This window comes from Cyanistes caeruleus, chromosome 1 (assembly GCF_971803275.1).
Source record: "Cyanistes caeruleus chromosome 1, bCyaCae1.hap1.1, whole genome shotgun sequence".
Taxonomy (NCBI): domain Eukaryota; kingdom Metazoa; phylum Chordata; class Aves; order Passeriformes; family Paridae; genus Cyanistes; species Cyanistes caeruleus.
In genome coordinates this window covers 94,912,126-94,934,739 of record NC_141701.1, presented here as the reverse complement: position 1 = coordinate 94,934,739, position 22,614 = coordinate 94,912,126, and the positions used below count along the sequence as shown (strand labels likewise).

General features: G+C 35.0%; 1 protein-coding gene across 6 annotated transcripts in view; it reads right to left on the bottom strand.

Moving 5' to 3' along the window:
- Nucleotides 1–2,769: 2,769 nt before the first annotated feature.
- Nucleotides 2,770–22,614, bottom strand: part of ATP9B (ATPase phospholipid transporting 9B) — a 158,519-nt gene continuing 138,674 nt past the window's right edge. For 3 of the 6 annotated variants that reach the window (XM_086842951.1, XM_086842971.1, XM_086842963.1), the window contains 15 exons: nucleotides 20,202–20,363; nucleotides 19,574–19,666; nucleotides 18,312–18,395; nucleotides 17,589–17,759; nucleotides 16,084–16,182; nucleotides 13,426–13,515; nucleotides 12,811–12,955; nucleotides 12,423–12,487; nucleotides 11,840–11,995; nucleotides 11,630–11,694; nucleotides 10,442–10,550; nucleotides 8,744–8,801; nucleotides 7,850–8,053; nucleotides 5,373–5,405; nucleotides 2,770–4,567 (listed from right to left, as the gene is read on the bottom strand). In XM_086842951.1, the coding sequence (XP_086699077.1) occupies nucleotides 4,431–4,567; nucleotides 5,373–5,405; nucleotides 7,850–8,053; nucleotides 8,744–8,801; nucleotides 10,442–10,550; nucleotides 11,630–11,694; nucleotides 11,840–11,995; nucleotides 12,423–12,487; nucleotides 12,811–12,955; nucleotides 13,426–13,515; nucleotides 16,084–16,182; nucleotides 17,589–17,759; nucleotides 18,312–18,395; nucleotides 19,574–19,666; nucleotides 20,202–20,363 (1,671 nt within the window). In that variant the 3' untranslated portion in view covers nucleotides 2,770–4,430. The remainder of the gene's footprint in view (nucleotides 4,568–5,372; nucleotides 5,406–7,849; nucleotides 8,054–8,743; nucleotides 8,802–10,441; nucleotides 10,551–11,629; nucleotides 11,695–11,839; nucleotides 11,996–12,422; nucleotides 12,488–12,810; nucleotides 12,956–13,425; nucleotides 13,516–16,083; nucleotides 16,183–17,588; nucleotides 17,760–18,311; nucleotides 18,396–19,573; nucleotides 19,667–20,201; nucleotides 20,364–22,614) is intronic. The other 3 variants (XM_086842955.1, XM_086842978.1, XM_086842977.1) reach the window with 1 other exon arrangement.

Sequence of the window (22,614 nt, the reverse complement as noted above, 5' to 3'; positions counted from 1 at the left end):
ACCTGGTCAGGGATGGAAGAATAAAGCAGAATTTGTCAACTCCACTGCAGAGCGTGCTCTCATTATTCTGTTCATGCCATCCAGTTTTCACCACCTCTGCTGTAAAATATTTTGATCAAAACTATGGTTTTGGTCGATGAAGTAGTGAATAGGTCTTTCAGTGCAATTGCCTATTTGAGGCGGATTTTGTTGGCAATTGGCTGAGCAAATTCCCACTTGCAATAACAGCTGTGAACCCTGCTGAGGGCATCTGTTGGGTAGTTAATACTTGTTGGGAAGTATCTCGCTTTAAGTGTGTTTTGTTTACAAAAGAAATTCCTATGCTTTTTAACACAGTGTAAAAGACATTGTGCCTCCTGTTTATTTACATATAATGTTCGATCCGTGTTGTCTTTGTTCACTTGTACTGATTTTCCTCCCTACGGGGGGCTAACATATCGAAGGGCTTTTTTGATTGCCTTCAAGTTTCAATTGAGTTATAATAATAACAGCCTACACACAGAAAGGTTATTCAATTAAGTATTATAAGAGACTGCTGACCCAATTTTTTTCCCTTCTGGCCAGCAAAAATAAGGAGAAACTCCATGAAAGGTAAAATTGAAATGTATGTCAGAACCGTTTCTGCACCAGTGGCAAGAGCAGGACAGCCTGATCTCCTTCTGTGGCTGTCATTTTTTAAAGAGAACTTTCTATCCAGAGCCCACATTCTCTGCAGTAAATTCCTTTGCCCTGCAGGAGTTATTGGAGCCACATTAATAGCTCTGGGCATGTGAAGGGATACAAGTGTGAAACAGATGCAAGCCTCTTTCATATTATTTTGCCAATATAAACCCCAGGAACAAGCAGCTCTGCAGAAGCAGGAAAAGGGCTCGCAATGGGGTATCTCTGTTAACAGCCCATCTCCAAAGCCTCTGAGGAAGTCCATACTGTCCTTTGTACAGTGAGCCAGGCCTCGCTCACCAGCACTCGTGAGGTTCATACGCAACCCTGGGTGGGTCAGGCTTGAACAGCCCCAGCCCCCAGTGATGAAGGAACCCTCCAGTGAACCCTGTAAGAGCAATATGTAGGGAAATAACCTCCTCTTTGTCTACAGAAGCTGATCCTCATAACAAACAGCTGTTTAACTGCATAAGTGCCTATCAAAATTCTTGCTTAAATCACTACAGAAATGCTGCCCAGTCCACAAAGGTTCCCAACCGCAAAGCTCCCTCTTTCAGACATGTTTTGAATGGAGACTGAAGAAAAGTTTCAGCTCACACTCTTGCAGACGGAGGGTAGGACATTTTTAATACAGGCTTGCTCAAGTGGAAGCTGCTCATCAAGGTAACAAACACTTCCAGTGTATATATAAAAGCAATGGCACATTTTTTGACAACCACTTTGAAGGTTTATGAAGAAAACAGGAGATACTACACAGCTGAATCTTGAGTGCATCAGTCAGCAAGCTCAGTTTGAACATAAAAACATTGGTGTAAACACTCACATTCATGCATGAGTGCTACAGATTTAATGTTAAGTATGCAAGGATTTAATTTATCTTCCATTTGCAAACTAATGTTATGTAGTAAAATGTTATCCAGCAGTTACATGAACATGTAATTTTGGAATAGCAACAGAAAAAACCCAGTATAATTACCAGTACTCTCCTTATTGCAGGATCTCTCCTTTCCCTCTGTTCTTCCATCAAACTACATTGGAAATCTAGGTGTTCAGCTCATGTACTTATTAAACATGGTCCATGTATTGTTATGTAAGTTATTTTGGTGAAGATGTATTTCCTGGACACACCTGGCTCCTCCATTGTGTCCCAGTTCTGAAATTGTTTTCCAAAGATGTTTTCAGGGAGACATGATTACCATTTCAGAAATACAAATCTGACATAGAAGCTCATAAAAATAAACATTTATTTAATACCAAGTAAATCTAAGGTCCTTCTGGGTGTAACTTGCAGAGCCAAGGCCTAAATCTGTTTATGCAAGATGAACCTCAAAAGCAAGGTAAGTGACTTGAGTCAGGCTTCCACGATCCTTAAAACAAAGTGTGAGTTGAAACTGGACCTTTGCTGTATATTGGAAATACTAAGGAAGCAGGCACTTTAGAGAACTGACTCCACTTTTGAAAGGCTTATAGCTGTCTACAGAACCTATACATTTGCTCTCACACTAACCTTAAGAGTTTTAATTTGAATTAAATATACCTAGGGAATTACTATACCAACCCTTAGGTTCTAACTGAGCACTTCTTTAGCCATAGGTACAATTTTGTCTTATACAGATGTACTGCAGTAACACTATCACTTTCATGTTGTTAGCTTAATTTCTGGTTTTTTGGGGTTTTTTTTCTAATTTTCTGCCTAATTTCACAGATGTGATGTATAGATGAAAGACGACCAACTCTAAGCTTTTGCTTATCTCCTGGATCGTATGCATAAGGTTGTGAGCTACAACAGGTAAGACAAAGTCAGAAGAAAACACCACCACTATTTCAGAGGAACTGCACACCGGTGACTTTTCTGAATTGTTTGAAAGTAATCACCACTTACTGGGGAAAAGAAAAATTAAAGCAAACCTGACAAAAATGCCACAGAACTAAACTATGGCAAAACCACACCGAAAGCAGAAAGGCTCCTGTTAATATACAAGAACAGTGACATCTTGTGGGGATTTAAAGAAACGAGTTCACAGAGAGACAGGGCAAACTAGTCTGTGATGTTAGGTAATTAAAGGAAACTCTACCTCAGTATTTTATTTAATACATGTACCACTAATATTTGGTAGAAATTAGGCTTTATTGCTTTTATAATGAAGAATGAAAATTAAAAAAAAAGCAGACAAATAGCTAGTTAGAAAAACTTTGAAAACAAAAATTAATGGAGTGGGGTGGAATCCAGATAGCTCTGCAGCTATTTCCTCTGCTCTCCCAGGAAGTAGTTATAATTGTAACTTAAATATTACTCATCCAAAGTAATAATGGCATAAGGGAAAAGAGAGTAAACGAGGAATTATGTTGTAAAGGCATAGAGTCAAACATAAAAATGACATCCATATTAAGTGGATTTTAAAAACACACATGTAAATATTTAATAAAACATGAATAGTTATGTTGTTCCTTTCCACTGATTAATAGACTATGCCAAATTCATTATATGTACTTCATGAGAAAGCAAAGTTATATCACAATGGAAAATGAATATATCCTACTTGCCAGTACAGTGTGCAAAATTTGGACCCTTCAGATTGCATCAGAGTATTTGAGTTTCTGGAACAAATCTTCAGCTGCTGTAAAGTGTCATAATTCAGCCAAGATACTCAACTCTGACAGCTTACAAGCAAGAATGTTTTGATTTTTTTTTTTAACAAGTTTTCACCCAAACTAAGTTATAAAAACATAACATTTACAACTTGGAAGATGATAGATTTTCCTACCATGATGTTCATGTGTTCCTCTTATTTTCTTTTACCTGAGTAACCTAAGTAAACAGATTACAAGGCAATTTAAACATATTAGCTAATACAAGGTTTACTGGACTTCTCATATATAGAAATGTACTTTGACACTATTTGCAGTTTTACAAATACAAAATGAATAAGAACTTTAAAACATATTTACTGAGCAGCCATGTTTTGATATCTGTACAGATCAATAAGTGCTGTGGAATTATGTACAGAATTTATAATTTAATTTTTAAACAGCTTTTGTGCAACCTGGCTGTAATGTGCATTTAAAGAACTGCTGTCAACATCACACATCTGTAATTTACTGGTGCCAGAAATGGAGAGTACAGAATAGGACAACAGCTCCTAAAATAATACTGTGCTATGCAGACATCAGTACATAATTCAAATAGTGCATATTAATCAATGTCTGATGAGGAATAATAGCTGCTAATACAGAGACGGGCATTTACAAGTATTAGGTTTTTTAGAGTAAGTATGGATGAATGAACTTTTCCATATATAAACATTAAAGAAAAGGCTTGAATTAGGAAGTTATACAACAATTAAAGATGGAAATTTATGTAATAAATAACAAAACTTTCAATTTAACTTGCAGTAGATAAACATAGTTGGAAAAAAATCCTTTACAGTAGCAAAAGGTCCTTTACAGTAGCAATGAAACCATTCAGAAGCATTGTCAAATCAAAGGTAATTTGGTTTTATTTTATAATTGCAACAACTGAAAGAAAAAAAAAGAAAATCAACATGAAGAAAATTTAGTTTATCTCTGATAGTTGTTAGCGTACTTCTGTGTTATTGTATCTGTCAGATGTTTCCTCCTCTTTTTGTGCTCTATTCATGCTATCCCTTTTGATTTTTAATTTTTTTTTTTTAGGTTTCTTTAGTCCAACATGAATCCATAGACACTAAAGCACAGTGAATATGCAATCTGCAGACTGGTGTGAGTGAAAAACCGTAGGAATATAATCACTATTACGAGGTAAGCTTGGAGTAACTTGGAGGAGAGAACTTGCGCTTCAAGTACTTGAGAATGTAAAGTGGAAGACAGCTTACAACGGTGATTGCTGACACTTTCCACAGGAAGGTCACAGTTGTGATAAAGGCAACATCTGCAGAAACAAAAAGGGAAAATAAGTAATGGGAGCCAGTAACATGGAAACTGGAACTTCCACAGTGCAAAGTCAATAAAAGTCTCTTAATTGTTTGCTTATGCTATTGTCCAATTTAAAAAAAAAGGGCAATAAAGCAACAAAAAGTTAACCTCAGCCTTTTGCTTTTGCCAATTATTATTTTTTTATGTTAGACAGGAACTTCAGAGTTCCTTTATGGTCCTCACACTGTTTTGTAGCTGAAGTAATTTTTAGGGGAAACAGAATTTCAGTTTAAAAGCAAGACTCTCTCATAATAAAAAGTTAATTCAGCCTTTTTTTTCTGCTAGTAAGAATGATGTTTACCCACTATAAGTTCCCAACTAGAAATTTTGCTAGCTTGTATCTTTTATTCTGTATCTTTTATTCTGTATTGATTATTTTCTTACAAGATCTACGCAGACTGATTCTTAAAATCATAGAGATTAAATTAGAGCCCAGAAATTTCAAGGAAAAATAATGTAGTGATATTGCTACAAGCTACATGGAAAAGCTAATTGTTTATGACAAAAAATTAACAAGAATACTGACACACTGTGCTTGCTAATTATTTTTTTTTTACCCTATTTGTGATAATCAGGTCACATTCAATTATCATGGAAAGATCCCAGAATTCAGGGAACCCCAACAGTTTATTTTTTTTTTTTAATTTTCCCATTATTTACAACCACATGTATTAAGAAATTTGCTACTCTTGAGTGAATATTTAAAGATCAAAAAACAAAAAGTCAACCCAAAACTTCAAGAAAAGTTAAACTTCACCTACCTAAGAAAGCTCCAAAAGACACTCTGCCTATACCTGTTTCACAAAGAGGGAAAATGAAAGGATAGATTTACAGAAAATACAAAAGTTATGCAAGAAAAAAAACAAAACAACAACAAAAAACCAAACCCCAAACAGGTTAGCTACACAAAGAGGAAATGAAAAGGATGTTAGTAGCATTAACTGGATTAGTATTGCCTTTCACATGTCAATCAGATTATTTTAAGCAGCAATTAAATCAAAACACTTTGAAAACATAGAGATTTTATATTTGGTCATGTTTTAAGATTGTGAATAGATTGGCACTTTTCTTACATTTCACTCCAAGGTATAATTTACTGTATAAACAACTTGATCATGTGAATAAAAATTCACTTCAGAAAATGCAATAAAGAAATGCTTTACTGCTCCAACTCTGCTCATTAAAAATACTTTGCATATTAAATTTCAATGTATAAACTTGTTATGCAGTTTTAGCCTAAGCCTGCTCAGACATACTGAAAGCCCGTGTAACCTATCAAAGACACCCTAAAAAGGCCACTGTGTGCAATTAACTCAAGAACATTAAAAATAATTTACTTTCATGAGTCAGAGCTGTAGAACAGTATCAAATATTTTTTTCCTTTCTAATTTGAGTGCCATGTCATCATATCATTTCTCTGGAAGGAGATGATCCTTATAAGCAACATCACTGAAATAAGTTTATTTGCTGGTGAAGTAAATTCTTTATTGACCAAGAATTATTGGTCTGGACCGTTTTTCCTGATCCACAGAAGTTGTTCTATATCTTGAACTGCAAACCATCACTTAGGTTTATGCTACATTCCATACACAAAAAAGCTCCCTCCCCCCAGTTATAATGGGACAGATTGAGTAAGAGTAAAGCATTAAGCAGAAGTGAGACTAAGAGAAAGGCATTTTCTCAGATTAACTGGTGAATAACACACAATAAAATACATCTTTACAAAATCTCATGAAACTGCAGCCTTTTCAGTGCTCTCAAATACTAGAAATAGAGAAGTGAAGTCCCTGGGTTGCAAGAAGCCATGCAACCATTTATGGACTCAGTTGCTTCGGCTTGCCCAGCAAATACATGAGCACAGAGAAGAAAACACCCCCCTTTACGGAAAAATTTGCAAGAAACAAAGTTCCTGCAGTTTTTATACCTTTGTGAACATAATCTAAAAGTGTTTTTCACAGAACAACACCAGAAAGGATGGAAGGACTGGCCATCACCAGTGCTACAGACTTTCAAAAGTGAAGCTGTAAGTTCTGCTTTATGAAGTTCCTGGGAGCCTGGGCTCAAGTGCAAGTACATATATCTGTTCTTGTTTGTTCTTTTAATTTGTAATCTGACTGTGGAGGTTCAAAAATCAACTCAATCATCTCTATTAATGTGTCTGTGCATCGGTGCCAGAGAAAACAAAAGGGTGCTCTGGCAAACCTGAAATAATGCACAATACAGGTACCCAGCAGGGTTGTTTCTTCAATAAAATTTGACTCCTGAGAAATCTGGGAAGTAACAGAACACCTGGGATAGGCAATGAAGCATTTACTGATTAAATAAATAATTATATAATGCACACACACTACACTAGCTTTGAACACCTGGGAACTGAGAGAGTGAAGGCAGAATTTTAAGAGTTCTAGAAACTGCCATGCAACACTTAATTCTGCTAATGTGAAATGACAGGTGAAGAAGGGCAACTCTGTACTCATCAGATCCTAAAAGGCAGAGAAAGAGCTGGATTCTGCTCTTTGTGAGGTAAAATTAAAGCTATTATGTATATTTCTGTAAGTTACATTTGCAAAATCACACTGTGATACTTTATTTTTACTAAAGGATTGACTCCTAAGATTTGCAGTTAAAATGTGTTCTTTCATCTTGTTAACTATAAATAATCAGAACCTTAAGACACAGTATGGCATACCAGAACTTAAAGCAAAGCAAGCTTAACACAAACTTACTGTAATTATGAAGCAATGGTTCCTATATAAGGTGTCTTTCCTACTAGGCTGCTGCATCACTCCCTAACCATACTTCAGCAATTTTAGCCTCCTGAGTTACATCTAATGTGGTCCACTTGGTCTGGTGTACAAAATAATGCACCAATTCAGCGAAATATCCTGAGTTTTTACAAATCATATCTATTTTCAATACTGCAAATCTCAAAGCAAATTTAAGGTATGCACTTTGGGCTGTCAATATCAGACCAAGAATGGAAAAGGCATGAGTGGCTTGAGTAAAGCTTGTCATCTAGATAAATCATACAAACAGGATTAAGATTGTTGGATTCTAGGAGAAAAGGGTAAGAGAATATTTTAACCCAATATAATTAGGCCTAATTTGGATTCAGTTATATTTCTAATAAAGAAAGCTGCATTTCAAAACATCACCTATTCTTAACTGAAAAAAAAAAGGAAGAGAAAAACATTATCAAAAATACAAAACAGCTCTTTGCTAAAACACTTTTACTCACCAAAGTATTCATTAAGAAATGCAAGAGAGGCCACATAGCAGCCAAGACTGAGGAATTCAGCCACCACCATTAACCAGTGCCATGTTCGTATGGTCAGTGCAACCATCAAGAGCTCAGTCAAGATCAGGGCAGTGAAGGAAATGGCAACGACGTGTACAAATTCGGATTCAAAAAGCAGCAGGGCTCCATACATCAGAATCCCACCTGGGTAGGGTGGAGAGGCACACAAGGTTGGCAATACACTCTGAAGGAAAATTTCACTGTACCAGTATTTACAACTGCACACTGAGCATTTGATTGCTCATTATGAAAATTTGTCCAGCTTTTTTTTTTTATAACACTGATCTTTCTAAAAGAAGGATATTTATTTACTGTACTTTGTACATGTGAAATAAGCCAACCAAAGCAAAGCCATACAGAAATAAAACTATTAGAAAATTAAACACCTTTTAGTGCAATATATCTGATGAACTGTTAATTAACCTCATTTTGTCAAGTGCTACAAATAAATGAGATATTGTTGAAAGTGTAATTACTTTTAACTGATTCCATAATTCAGATTTCTTCAACAGTGCTTCTGTCATTCAGTGAAAGAAAACTACTGTGTAAATACATGCAATGTGATAAGCACTCATTAAAATTTTTCTGGATTAGCATTTAATTAAAAACATGTCCTTTTTTCGGCGACATGCACCAATAAAAATACCAATCACGCTGTGTTTTGAATAGGCCTGGCACACTACAGGAATATCGATTTACGAGATAAACAGAAAGCAATATATATAACTGCTGATGAAATGTTAAGCTTTGGGAATTCAACCTGCAGCTGAAAAACAATATTGCTAATAGCAGACAAAAATTTCTCAGTTCAGCAAAATTAGGACTCTCTCCTACCTTGGTAAATACTGATTAAAACCCAGATGAGGAAAGTCTTAAATGACAAAGATCTTCCCTAAGGGAAACATGTGAGAGGACAGTTAAACACAACTTTAAAAAAATAAATCTACTCAGCTCATATATTTTTAATACTTCATTGCTAGAGAAACATTTTACAAGAAAAATAAGCAGTATTTGAAGTGATAAAGGCTACAAAGTTTCTACTTGTTTTTATGATTCTTCATTACAAGCTTGTCTAGAAATTGCACAAAGTCTAAATTTGGGAGTAAGAAGTTAAGGCCTTAAACAGAAGAGATACTTTAGCTTGCAATGCTCTGGCTGGTTTTCAGATAAATACAGCAAAATTTGTTTATTTATCATTTGTAAAATGTAGTCTTCAAAATAATTACAGCACTGTGTACCTACTGAACAAAACCTTAAGCAAATCTGCAGTTATTTACTAGAAACTTCTAAGGTTGGATAAACTGCCCACTTGCTTTCATAGAATAAATTTATGACTACTGCAAATTTTCAGCAAGTAACTATTACCAAATTAACTTTAAATCTTTTGATTGTGAATGGTACAGACTGAAACATATGCAAAAATCAAAGAATAAATGCTGTACATGTCATATGACTCTTGCATTCTGCGAGGGTACTGATGAAATGTTAGAACCTAAGAGCTGAAAGGATACACATTTTAAAGGATAAAATGCCAAACAAAGCAGCCATTTTGCCACAAAAGAAATGATCAGTGTAGAACAGGCAAGAATCAGCACTTCATTACTGTAGCAAGTTCCATGTTCTGTGAACAGCTTTCCACAGGCAAGCTTATGACTCTTAGGCAGGTGAAGGCCATGCTTTTTTGAGTTTGGTCACGGACTGAAATCTCAAAAATGACCAAGATTATCAAGCAGAGAAAGAACCAAGATCTCCAACAGAGGAAAAAAAAAATTATCCCAGACTAACATAGGTAATAGTTAATTTAGTGCAATTAAAAAGACAAAGGCTTGGAAAAGTTTGGATATTCTTTAACTAGAGTCTGCTTCGGAACTTTTAGAAACATCTTTGAAGAATTTACTATCCCGAAAAAAGACCATCTGCTTCTGCCTTGGATCATAACTTTCCTAGTTGACAGCATAGGATGAAGAAGAAGCACTTTTCAAAAAACTCATTACAACAGAATCTTGGGATTTATTTCACTCTTGTGGGTAAAAAATTATAAATGTTAATTGTTTGCAAGTATGTGCAAACACAAAGAAAGGAGTATTTATGGATGACTGAGTTCAGATATATCAGGTATAAATACTTGTTATTTAAAACAAGACAGTTTTTGGAGACATCAGCAGTAATTTCTGCATGTTAGGAAAAAAATAAACCTAAAAACTAATCGACCAATTAAAAAGGAAAAGTAAGATGTGAGAATGTAAACATAAATAACTCCACATCAGAGATTTTGGGGCCAGAGTCAAGGCTGCTTTATCAACATACCTTCAGGTTTGAATTATTTCAGTACAACCCCTGGTGCCTGGAGAAACGTATTAATAAAAATGATTGAAGTGTTTGGTACTGTGGATTATTTTAATAGTACAGAAGTTGGAAATAGCTGTGCAATCTGTCTTGCTTGGAATACCTTAAGAAAATAATTACACGAATTCCCAATTTTGCACACTGGAGATTTCAGCATTTGTAGTTGAGCACTGAGGACATTCATACCTTTGTGAGATCCTTATAAAGTTCTGGATATAGCAATGCCATTTCTGGCTTCACATCTTGATCCAACACTAGAGAGAAGACTGGAAACATAGTATATATGGTTGCATACCTAGGAGAAAGGAAAGAACACGCATTAACACTTTCGTATGATATAATTTTAAACTGATCTACTGAGTTAAATTATTCTTTTTATGCAAGTGAAATTAAAACTGGTTCTTTTTCCCAGTACTCAGGCAGCTTACCAATACAGCTTTCACATGCAATCTGCTCTTGTGGTTCTGAGAACTATCAGTTGTGAGAAGGTGCAGAGTTCTTATACACTCAAAACCAGTGAACACATTTCTTTCTTCTATATCACCTGTTACCATACTCCCTGTGCACTTGCACTTGGGACAACCAGTTCCATTCAGTTAAATGGAATTTCATTCCAGTTAAATTCATCTACAGATGGCTGCATGAAAACCGAAGAAAAAGAGCACTATATTCTGGACAGCCTGGAGAAGGATGAATAAGAGTCTTAACAGCTCTGTAAGTGGCTTTGGATTTTATTGTACTCATGCCAGATACTCACTTCCATATGTACTTCCCTGGAACTTAGCACAACTTCTACAAACGTTTTACTGTTTTAGAGGGGTCTACTGTTTGCCTCTGCAAAGTCTGGTGTAATCAGACCATGGTTTAACTAAGATTTAAATTACTTTATATTAGTAAACCTGCTGCTGCAACATGACCAAGGTGCTCCTAATGCTGCACATATTCACATGAATGGAAATCTATGTGGCAAACTTGGGTAGTGCACTCTCAGAGGAAATTTCGTAGTAGCTTCAGCTCCATTTTTAACTAAAACCCTGTGACTCACTGAGGTTTGTACATCAATCTGTGTGACAGCTGAAGCTGGTCTGCTCTGGGAGATTTTTTTTTCTTGTTTTCACCCCGTATGTGCACAGGTTCTATGGTATCTTCTAAGGCTATGCAGATCCCTCTCTCCAGAGAACTGATAATGAGACTTCCCCCCCTCATATAGTGCATATCCAACCTTGTGTGATTTTCCTTGGTACACTCATCCCAGGTTTTGGTAGTGTATCCATGATAAATACATGGAAAACGTGGATGACACCAAGCCAATGGTGTTATTTAACCAGTTTGCTGTATTTACTACCAGATATCATAACTGTTGCTTTGACTTACCCTACCATTAGGAATCCTTGGTACAAGGGAACAGATGCAAAGTAGAAGACTGATGAAAATACAGCCTACGAAAAGTAGATAATTAATTATTTAATATAATTCTGTATACAGAACAATACAACATAGAAAAAAAAACAATACTGGTTAATTGTGTCATTTCAAAGACAGACATAGGGATTTTAACTATTCAGAAAACAAAGATTTAAATACCTGCATAGTTGAAATAATAAGGCCTCGGTGCATGACAAATTGACCAAGTGCTGCTGATCTTTTGTAACTGTTTCGACCATGTACCATCAGCAGCCTACCTATGTGTTTAAACTGTGTGATAGAAAAGTCAGCTGCTAGAGAAGCTTGTTTTCCCTCCTAAAACAAAAGAAAAATATTTCAATCATTCTGAAGCTCAGAATAAAATATGGGTATCAAGTTTCAAAATTCTTAGCAATAATTAATTTTAAAAGATAAGTTTGCTCCTTTTTTGAAAATCAACCCTGCAATGAGACACAACAATATTTTTGTGCATGTTCTAAGATGCAGTGGGCTGTAAAAAGTAAGTTTCATTGCTTCTGCTTCTTCCAGGTAAATGCTACACAGACATAACTATAGCTTTTTCTGCTTTCAAAAAGATGAAGCACAAGACATACAAGCAAAAATACTAAAGACTAAGCATTCTTATCATCTTGCAGAATACTTTAATTAGAAATGATCAATTCACTGTTTTTTAAGAATAAAGCTTCTAATCAGATTCTACTGCTATGTGACACACATTTCACAGTGAAACTGTTATCATTACCTTGCCTTCAATTCCAATTCCACAGTCTGCTGCTTGGATCATGCTGACATCATTTCCTCCATCACCTGGAAAATGTCACTGCAATATTCAGTTCTTCAGAGGTTTTATTCTCCTGGCCTTACAGTATTTGAGAAACCTCTTAAATACCTTTAAATTCTTACAATTAATCTACAATTTATGATTAATTACTTCAGTAATCAAGAATTTCCTGCAGAATAGAGAAGATAACCACACCTTTCTCATGGAATGGCATTTTGTGCCACAACTATGCAATACCTGGCTGTTGGTAAAGAAGTCTCTCTGGTTTTGTTTCAGCTATTTCTCCGTGGTGCCACCTGCTGATTACATTTACTACAGATTTTACTATGAGGATTGTGCCAAGAGTTACCTATTGCACACGTGCGTTTCCCGGTGTGGTGCTGTAACAGTTTCACAATGTGGGCTTTTTGGGTAGGAGAACATCGGCAGCACACTACAGCAGGACACTGACAAGCCAGCTCTACAAATTCATGTTCATAATACTTCAGACAAACCTGAGGAAGAAAAAGACACTTGGATTTATTTACAATTAAGTATTACTACATGTGGCCCAACACAAAAAAACAGTATAAAGGTTTTTTTTTTTAATTAAGTTTTCCATGTACAACATCCAACTGTGAGGAAAAAAAGAAGGATAGATTCACCTTGACTGTGGCTTTATAATATTTAAAATCAAAGAGAATGTCAGTTTGAGCACCAACATGCTTTAAGGTTAAGAGAATAGACAGTACTAAAGCATGCTGTATACAAATTCCATTGTTACTGTATAGATGATCAGAAACCCAGCAACATTTGCACATCTACAACATATATCATCTAATTTGCACTCAGTGATAAGCAAAGGTACCTTTAAGGTCTTTTTAAAAGTATGGGAAAATACTTGGGAAAAAAGCATGAAGATGCTGATACATTACTTTCTGACCATAAGCATATAAATAATTTAACAGAAAGTTAAAGTTTTTACCTCAAGTGAGTCCCCAGATATCACCAAGGCACAGTCATGCTTCCTCCTAAAAGCATTTAGTTCTAAGTGAGCCTCTCCTCGAGTGGCGACCTTCAATAAAAAACATTCAGTTAAAAGATTTTGTTATCTGCTTAAAAAAACCCTGCCTAAAAAATCAGATTTTAAAAACTCATACCCAGAAGCCTTGGTTCAAGTGTTTTATCACACTTCAAGTCTAACACCCATGGAATTTCACTATAAGCCTCAAATCTTATGAAGTGAAAGAGTAATCATCAAATAAGTAAATTCTATGTTGTCAGCTTAAGTGGTTCTTCACCAAAGTTCATGAGGGCTGAAACAGTAATTAATTCATGACATTAAAATGTCTGAATTTTGAGCTGTCTTGAGTCTTTTCATCCTGGCAGGTCTAGAGAAAAACAGAAAATTTTCCGAAGCAAACCTTAATTATTTTTGTTTATTAGCCACTAAAATATGTTCTTAGAATAACATAAAGTGCTCCTTTTAATTGTTCCTTCAGTTTTGGTAACCAGGCACAGATTTCAAAGGGCACATAAAGATGCATATTAGTACTAATCCTCTTGGCTCTTGAATGACTCTGAAGACAAGATCAAGTGGCATAATATGAAAGCATTGCATCATAGATTTTTTTGTTTACATAATTTTTTCAGAAAGGCCCAGCTATGAAATGCAAAAAGCAGTCAAAGGTCACTAAATGCATTTTGGAAGGTTTTGAGCTATAAGCAGAACATGAAAAATTTAAATTATAACCAGATTTTGAAGAGACTGGCAGGTTTGGGTGTGGTGTATTTTTTTGTTTTGGTGGGTTTTTGTTTGCTTTTTTGTAGTTTGTTTGATTTTTTGTTTGTTTTGTTTTTTATTTAGGTTTTTTGTTTGTTTTTTTGGGTTTTTTTCCCAATAAATATCAATGTATTTTAGAGCTATCATGCTAGACAAAGTCCCAAGCACAGAATAAAACACAAGCTCTGATTACACTTTTAATTTCACCTCTGTCAACACTTTGATTAAATTACTTTTAAGATGTATGAATCTTAATTACATTGAATGTGAAGTTTTGTCCTTGACCCACTGCTACCCAGCCAGATGCACTTCAAAGAACCTTTCTCTCTCCAGATGAGCTCTACTACCCATAAAATTTGAGTTACATTAAAAAGCCCCTGCAAGGAGAAAAACCCATACACATGCCCCAATTTAGAATTTTTTTCCTTCTTTCCCACAATTAAGCATGTAAAGAGAAACCTCCTTGTCTGACAGCTGTTAGGAACACCAGACTCTGTTGGCCTAGCACATTCTTTCTCCATTGCAGCAATGAAGAGATGACAGCACTTGTGCACACTAAGGAGCAGAGATTGTCCTCTATGTTCTACATTTCACCTAGTAGAATGGTTTTCTTTTTTTTTTTTTGAATTTGTAAATACTTTCAGAATTACAAATTGTAGAAGTTGAGACTTATAAGAATAAACATTTTTGTTAAAAACAAAATACAGCTTTTTGGAAAGAGAGTAGCAAAAGGTGTTTTCTTTCTAATTTATAACTACAGTAGGAGTGTTATAGTGCTTGATATTTTCTCACATTAATTCAGTAGTTGTTTCATTGCAACAGGTATAGCCACAGAATTAATTCTTGATAAATTTTCTATATTTTTAAATAAATTTTCTAACTAATTTAAAACTTTGTGTATTCTAAGTTAACACTTTTTTTTTATGCTGATCTCTTATTACCAGTCAAGGTAATGAAAAAAAAAATCTGACTCAACTAAATACATTGTGTTCAGGAAGACTTAATTTGTGGTACTACAACATGGAAAGGTCAACAAAAATTGATCTGAAGTTTTATCAGAAGCATTAATAATTTAATTGCAAATAGTAGTCTGCAGGGCCTAATTTGCCGTTCTGATGCTTCAGAAGAAAATGCATTTACATGTAAATTATATTCATATAATTATTTCTGTAGGTGCAAGTGGTTCATTTAGAACAAACAGACGCATTACGTCTGATCGCACAGCATCAATCAACGTCTAGAAAATCTATTTTTGCTTGACTTCAGTCAAGTGGATACTATGCATATAAAATGTGTAGAAGAAGATTCACTTTACTTTTCTAACAAAGTCTGTTGGTAAAATGCATATATATATATAAAATGACATGAAAAACAATTCTCATACCAGTTTGATCTATATTTATACAGAGGATGTTCACAGTTTCATTCAGGATTAATTCTGCTTGAGTCTAAAGAGTTCTATCAATGAAAATGCCAAAACAAGCAAGAATGACATTCAGACAGCCCAAATGCATGGGTAGTTTCTTAGTGGCTCAGCACCTCACTTCACACAAACCCCTCTCCATCACTATTTAGAGGTACCTTGCTATGTCTCTTATGAAGGATGTAAAATGGGTCTTGAACCTGGGTCACCCAAACATGGATAAAAACATTTCTACAGCACATCAACAACTCTCAAAAACAACATCCTTAAATGCTTTGTAATTTTACAACCTAAGCACTGCTCTCTTGACCATTACTGTGACACTCAGTACAGTAACAAAACTATTTTCAACAACCAGCCAACTACTAATTGAATACAGCAACACTGCTATTAGCTGTCCTTTGATGAACCAACAAAAGAGGTAGAACTATACTTACAGGTCTGAAAATATGAATATCTTGATTTCTAGACACTAAGTGAGAACTTTTTGCAATGCAAGTTGCTGTCTCCAGTTTATCTCCTGTTAACATCCATATCTGCAAAATAATATAAGAGGTTACTCCTTTGGATATTAGCATGTCTGTTCTCCAAATCTACATGACATCTATTTCCAACTTTTCTCTGTCACCTTTTTGGATTAGATTATCCAAGAAAATATACTGATTTGTGCATTTTAAAGAAAAAAAATAACAGTTTGTACTGCAATAGTATGCAAAGCAGAAAAGAACTGTCTTTACTTTTTGCAGCTCCATTCCCCTTCCATTCTCACAAGGGCCAATGTCTCAATGTATATGAAGACAAAGCAAAGCTCTAGGGAAGCATGAAATCCTTTCCCTATGGCCCTGATACTACCTTGATCAGAAAAGTGAGGATACAGATGACATTTGTCAGCAAAATGATGCAACACAACAGTCTGTGACCCTGGTGATAATCTCAGAAAACAGCAGCCAAGCCATGAGACAGCAAATCCTGGAGCATGAGCTACAGTCCCAGCACTCCAAAGAGATCCTGCCCACTGACCATGCAAAGCTGAGAAGGCAGTAAAGTTTAAGGGATAAAGTTGTTCTGTTCTTAATGTGTGACAGCACTCTTGGCCCCTTAACACCAAGAAGGTTTGTTTGTACAATGACTAGTTACTGAGATGATGGAATCACCAGTGTAAGGAAATTATTGTCATTGCATTCCAAAATTCTCCTGGTTTGTTTTGTCCTCCTGAGCTGCCCTTCCCGCAAACTATGGAGGGGCTGAAGTCCAGCACAAGCAGCATATGCAAAAATACCCCACTGTGTCTGATTGAGTTTAAACAATGCAAAGTCATTACAACTATTTGGAACAGAGCTTGACACTGCTTAAAGCAAAATGTTTATAATCTTGCCCCCTCCCCTCAGATATTGTTCATATATTTACATGAAACCCTCCCTCAAATAAATGCATTACTTGTATATGTGAAATTGATAGGTGTCTAGCAAACCAACTCTTCTGCATGGCTTTTCATGTTATCCTTTAATATGAAATGAACAAACCCCAGCGGCAGTTCTGAATTCTAGTTCAAATAATTCACCTTTTGATCTTTGCTGAAACTTCCTACGAGTGCCAAACCTGAAAACATTGTTGTCACACAAATCTTGTGCCAAACTCATTTAGTGTCAGCAAGGATAGTTTACTGTAGACAGCCAGGGGATAAATGACTGAAACACACATATATCTATCCATTGGTAGTTTTCCTACAGAAGTAAGTTTGAGATTGATGAAACCTGTGTTAAGCAAGGGAACTTCACACACAGTGTCTTGTTTGTTTCTGCTAGTTCATGCCCAGAATGTGTTTAGGATTTGACACATTTCTCATTTTGAAAGAACCTAAATGCAGACAAATATAAATTATATCTTGATTTGGAAAGTTAATAAATGATAACCTGTTATGTCAGCAATGTGTGTTTAGTACCTTTATTCCAGCATTCCTTAGCATCTCTAGAGTTGGTCTAACATCTGCTTGTAGCTGATCTTCTACTCCAGTGAGACACAGTAATTCCATTTCTCGCTCCAAACTCTCTACAACAGCAGCAACCTTCAGGTTTCTATCATGTATGCTTAACTTTGCTTGGTTATATCGACTCTGCACAAACACAAAACCATTTAAGAGTTTGCTACGACTCATGAAGTATACATTCAGTCTACCACTCAGTGATAGCATGGATTCATTAGGCTAAATGTTTGTCTTTAAACTTCTTTAATGAAGAACAAGACTAAAGGAGCAATTTTACTTTATACCCAATGTTATACAGGGCTCTTCTGACAATTCACCTAAAGAGAATGCCTCCTGAAGAACTGTTAAGAATTAGGTATCACAGCTTATAAGGAGGAAAGGCCTTATCTTTGAGAACAAGTAGATTTTTTAGGTCATGCAGAAGCTACAAAAATAACATTACACTGGCTTCTGGGAAAACACTGTCCAATCCAGTAACAAAGTAAACAGGATCCTACATATGACTCTAGAACCACCACTAATGAATGGAAAAGCCTTTAACATATTATGGACAACACCTCAATTATCTATTTTTTAAACATGAATCATCTTTCTTTGCAACCTTAAAAAAATTAAAAGAGAAATTTTCACCTTGAAGTAATTAAATATGATAAAGCACAAGATCACTCTATCCATTCATACCTCAAAATCTTGATACTGTTCTTCAGTAAGTGATTTTTTGGCGACAACCAGTGTGCGCAGTCCTTCTCGTGCCATATTACCACACTAAATGAACCAAAGCACAGAATAGCTATACAAATATCCAATCCTGTGTTCATGCTTTATACTGTATGCTAACAGGGTATATCTGTACCATAACTTTAGGTGTTTCTTTAGACCCTTAAAATACTCTGGAGAAGCCACAAACACGATGAAAAGCAATTATACTTCAGGTCCCCCAAATGAAGTGGTTTGCTATTAGTAAGTCAATTAGATCTCCTCTTTTAGCATAAAGAAAATTTCTTTTAGGATGAAGCTTTAAAATACATTAAAACTTCTTTTGAGGCACGTAACAGTAGTGTTATACTACTATTAATGTACATTTCTTTTTTCACTGAAAGTATCTCTTATCAGAAAAGCATCTACACATTAAAAATAGCCATGGAATAGCATGTCTTAATGAAAAACAAGGCTCTCCAGTGCAAACACTTATTGATTTGACCTCATAAAGCTAAATAAATTAAACAAGTATTTTACAATTAATTGTGCATCATTATCGCCAAAAGTAATTTTTATGACATTTTGCTAGGTCTTGAGGGAGTTTAATTTATTCATGTCCCTGAATAAATCAAACTGCCCTGAAGCAGGTATTGATTCATATTGCCAATACCATTATGAACATACATGGTGTAATCATTGTATTAACATATTGGCTGTATGTAGGGTCAAAAATAAGATGATTGCTGGTACCATCTAGAACACATAGTAAAAAATATTAATCAGGTTTGAAATTCAGTTACTTTTTTATTTGAAGTTTAATAAATGTGGTTAAAAAAAATTAGTTTGGACAAATGCTTGTCAAGGTCTGTAATTCATAATCATACCTTGTTGCAGATTTTGATCAAACCAGGGCATTACAGGATAAACAGATTTATAGCAGAATACTTCTCAGAAGTAATTAGGTTTTATGTGAAAGGTCAGTCAATGAAAAACAACTTCCTTGTTTTAAGTAGGAAGGTGTCCTGCTACTACTACCAGCTTCGCTTTTCTTGTATGTTATTCAGGAATTGGAAATAATTTTAATCCCTTAAAACCCATTCAGGATATGCATAACTGAAATTCAAAACCTATTACTGCATTGCCTCAGATTTTCCTTTAAACATATCCAAATTATATCTGATATATTTTAGATTTTAAATTTTTATAAAATTTTAATTTTTGTAAATGTTGATTTTCTTTCTTACCTCTTCTTCTAACCAATCATTGTACTGTACAATAGTGGACATGGCAACATCTGCACCCTTCATGTAAAATGTAATTTCACCTGAAGATTCATCCTAAAATTTTACAAAAAAAAGGGGGGTGAGGGGGGAGGAATATCTGTTTATAAAGACAATTACCTACCAATAACTTAATTGCCTTCTGAAGCACTCAATAGGTTCCCATTTATAAAAGACAAAGTACCTTGCCAAGAAGTAAGTTTTATTACTTGATGTTACTATTTCCAGTGTTCTCTGATTCCATTAAGATACATGTCCTCTATTTCCACATAAGAGGACCGGTTCTAGCTGAAGTTAGCAAGCATAACAAAATCTTAGCATCCCTAAACAAAATTTCACTGTTATGTCCACTCTAATTTATATTTTGTTTCTTGGGTGGCAAATATCAACCCAAAACAGAAAGCTCTGCATCTTTGAAATACCTGCCAATTAAAAATTTACCAATAACTTAGTGTAAATGCTTGTTACACATTTTAATGATGCAACATTCATTGCATATTCAGTTAATCCATGCACAGGCAAATGGATTAGTCTGATCTGCCAGCATTTTTTAAAAAATCAAACCAAACACCCAGAAAATCCCCCAAATTACCCTAACTATGATGCCCATGCGCTTGCTCTCGGAAGTGAAGGGGAAGATCTGCAGGATATAGTATGTCAGGATGTGTCCACCAGGGGTCTTCAGCTGCATTGAGGTCAGGTCCCTGTTAACCAGAGTGAGACCCACACTCTCTGTCCACTGCACCAGAGCTACCTAAAGAAAGAAAGAGAAAAGAACCCAAACAAACCAGAAAAGATACATATTTGTGTGAAAGGTCTATGATATTGTGATATAAATGAGGCTAAAGCCAAACAAGTGTTGCTAGGGTAAAAGTGTAAACTCTTCCAAGAATCTAAGGGAAAAAAGTAAACACCATCAGACTAAAATCTTAATACATCCAATTACATGCTTCCCTTGAAAAGCTTACAAAATTTCTTATGAAGAATATAAAAAACTTTTTTGAACCTATTGCTGAAAATGAGGTACTTAGAACATATTGTTCAGAAATAACTATTCTAAGAAATACCCCATATTCATTCAACAATACATCAAGGACATCAAGTAGAGATTTTGCAAAATGAGAATATGATTTCTGTATCAACAAGACTATTATGTAAGTAAAAGACTTTGGGAGTATTTCCATATAAAATAGTTTATTACATCTACATTTACATGCAAGTTGAGACAATGTAATAGCTAGTAAGTAGGTAAGTAAAGGACCTTATTTTTAGTTTACTTAGTTCATTTGCATAATTTTAATACTTTGTTTCAACAGTAATATGACTTCTTACACCAAATAAGATGAAAACCAAGCTTACAATACTGCATCCCACAAACTCACATGGCAAAGTCCCTTTTTCAAAATTTTGCTGCTTTGAAATGCATGACATCTGGCTTCAACATTTTTCTATATTATTCTTTAATTATCTCCCACCACCACTGTGTGATTTATTCCTTCAAAAAATGAACATTTTAGAAAAACTGCCTTACTGATTTTACTGTTTTATATACAAGACACATTCCAAATCTAATTTTTCCTACTGATTAAAGAAAGCTTCTCCTCAATCTACTTTTAGTTTTCCAAATGCTAATCATTACTGGAAACCAGATTTTTAAATCACTAGAAAGAAAACTATAATGCAGTTCACATGATCTTTAGGGAGCCTGGATTTTTATGGATGATTAGGTTCTGCTATTAATCTTAGGCAAGATGAAAAAAATAAAAACCAAGAACTCTGATAAAAAATATGAAAGTAGAAAATTCCCTTGGTAAGTTCAACAGACATGACGGTCACTAAGAATTTCACACAAAGTAGATAAAATACCTCAGCTTCTAGGAAAATTTAAAATTGGAATAAAATCCTGTGTGAACCTGTAAAAAACCCCAGAAGTGCCGTCTGTGAAGGCATCACAAGACGAAAATACGGTGAGATGCAGTAATGGATGAGAATAGAACACACTTTGAAAAGCACCATTTTAAATTCTTGAAAACTACAGGAAGCCTTTTTACAAACTTTTCTTCTTCACCAGAAGTAGCATATAAACTGCAAATGACCCAGTAGTTCCAAGGTTAATTTTCCATTTTCACAGTGAAGGGTTACTATTACATTCTGACCTGTAAATTGCATCTTTCTACTAAAACCCTATCATCTTATTTGTGTCCTTTTGCAGCTAGGACTTAAGTGTTCTATATTTGGTGGCTCAAATCTGTTTATTATTTTATTTATGCCTGGCTTCACATACCATTTAAATTAGTATTTTGCAGCACACTCATTTTGTGTTGTTATACCTGGCCTATACTCAATTGCATTTTTATTTTTTCTTCTAAATTGATCAGGGCAAATACCATACAAGAATCAGTCAATAAGGCTCAAGTCAAACAGATGCCTACAAGGACATTGAAAAAACTCGAGAGAAAGACAAGTTTGACTCTCATCACTCAGAATGACTCAGAGCAGCATCCAAAACAACAAAGCCAGATCTTACCATTAAAATACTTAAACCTTTTAGAATGTAGAATTTTTTTCCTAAACAAGTATTTCACATGTGGCATGAACATCTATATTATAAATCTTAACAAATACATATATAATGAAAGTCTGGCTATAGAGAGTTCAGAAAAAGGATTCTTAGGCAAGTAGAATGTCTCTTCTTGAGGTTTCCCTTCTATGAGTATATTCTCGTCTCTTCAATTAATTTCTGAAATTTTACATTAAAATGGTCTTGTAGTCTAGTGTGCTTAAATCAAGAACACCCACAATGCCAAGCAAATGCAGCAGCTGTGGCTTCCATAGAGCTTGACATAATGGTTGAAATCAGATAAAACAATTGAAGGTCGGACAAGCACAGAAGGCTCTGATGGTGATGCTACCATTTTGTTTTACAAGAATCCATTGCAATGATAATATTTATTTGCTGATAACCATTAATTTGCTGATACACAAACACAAATGAAATGTGTCAA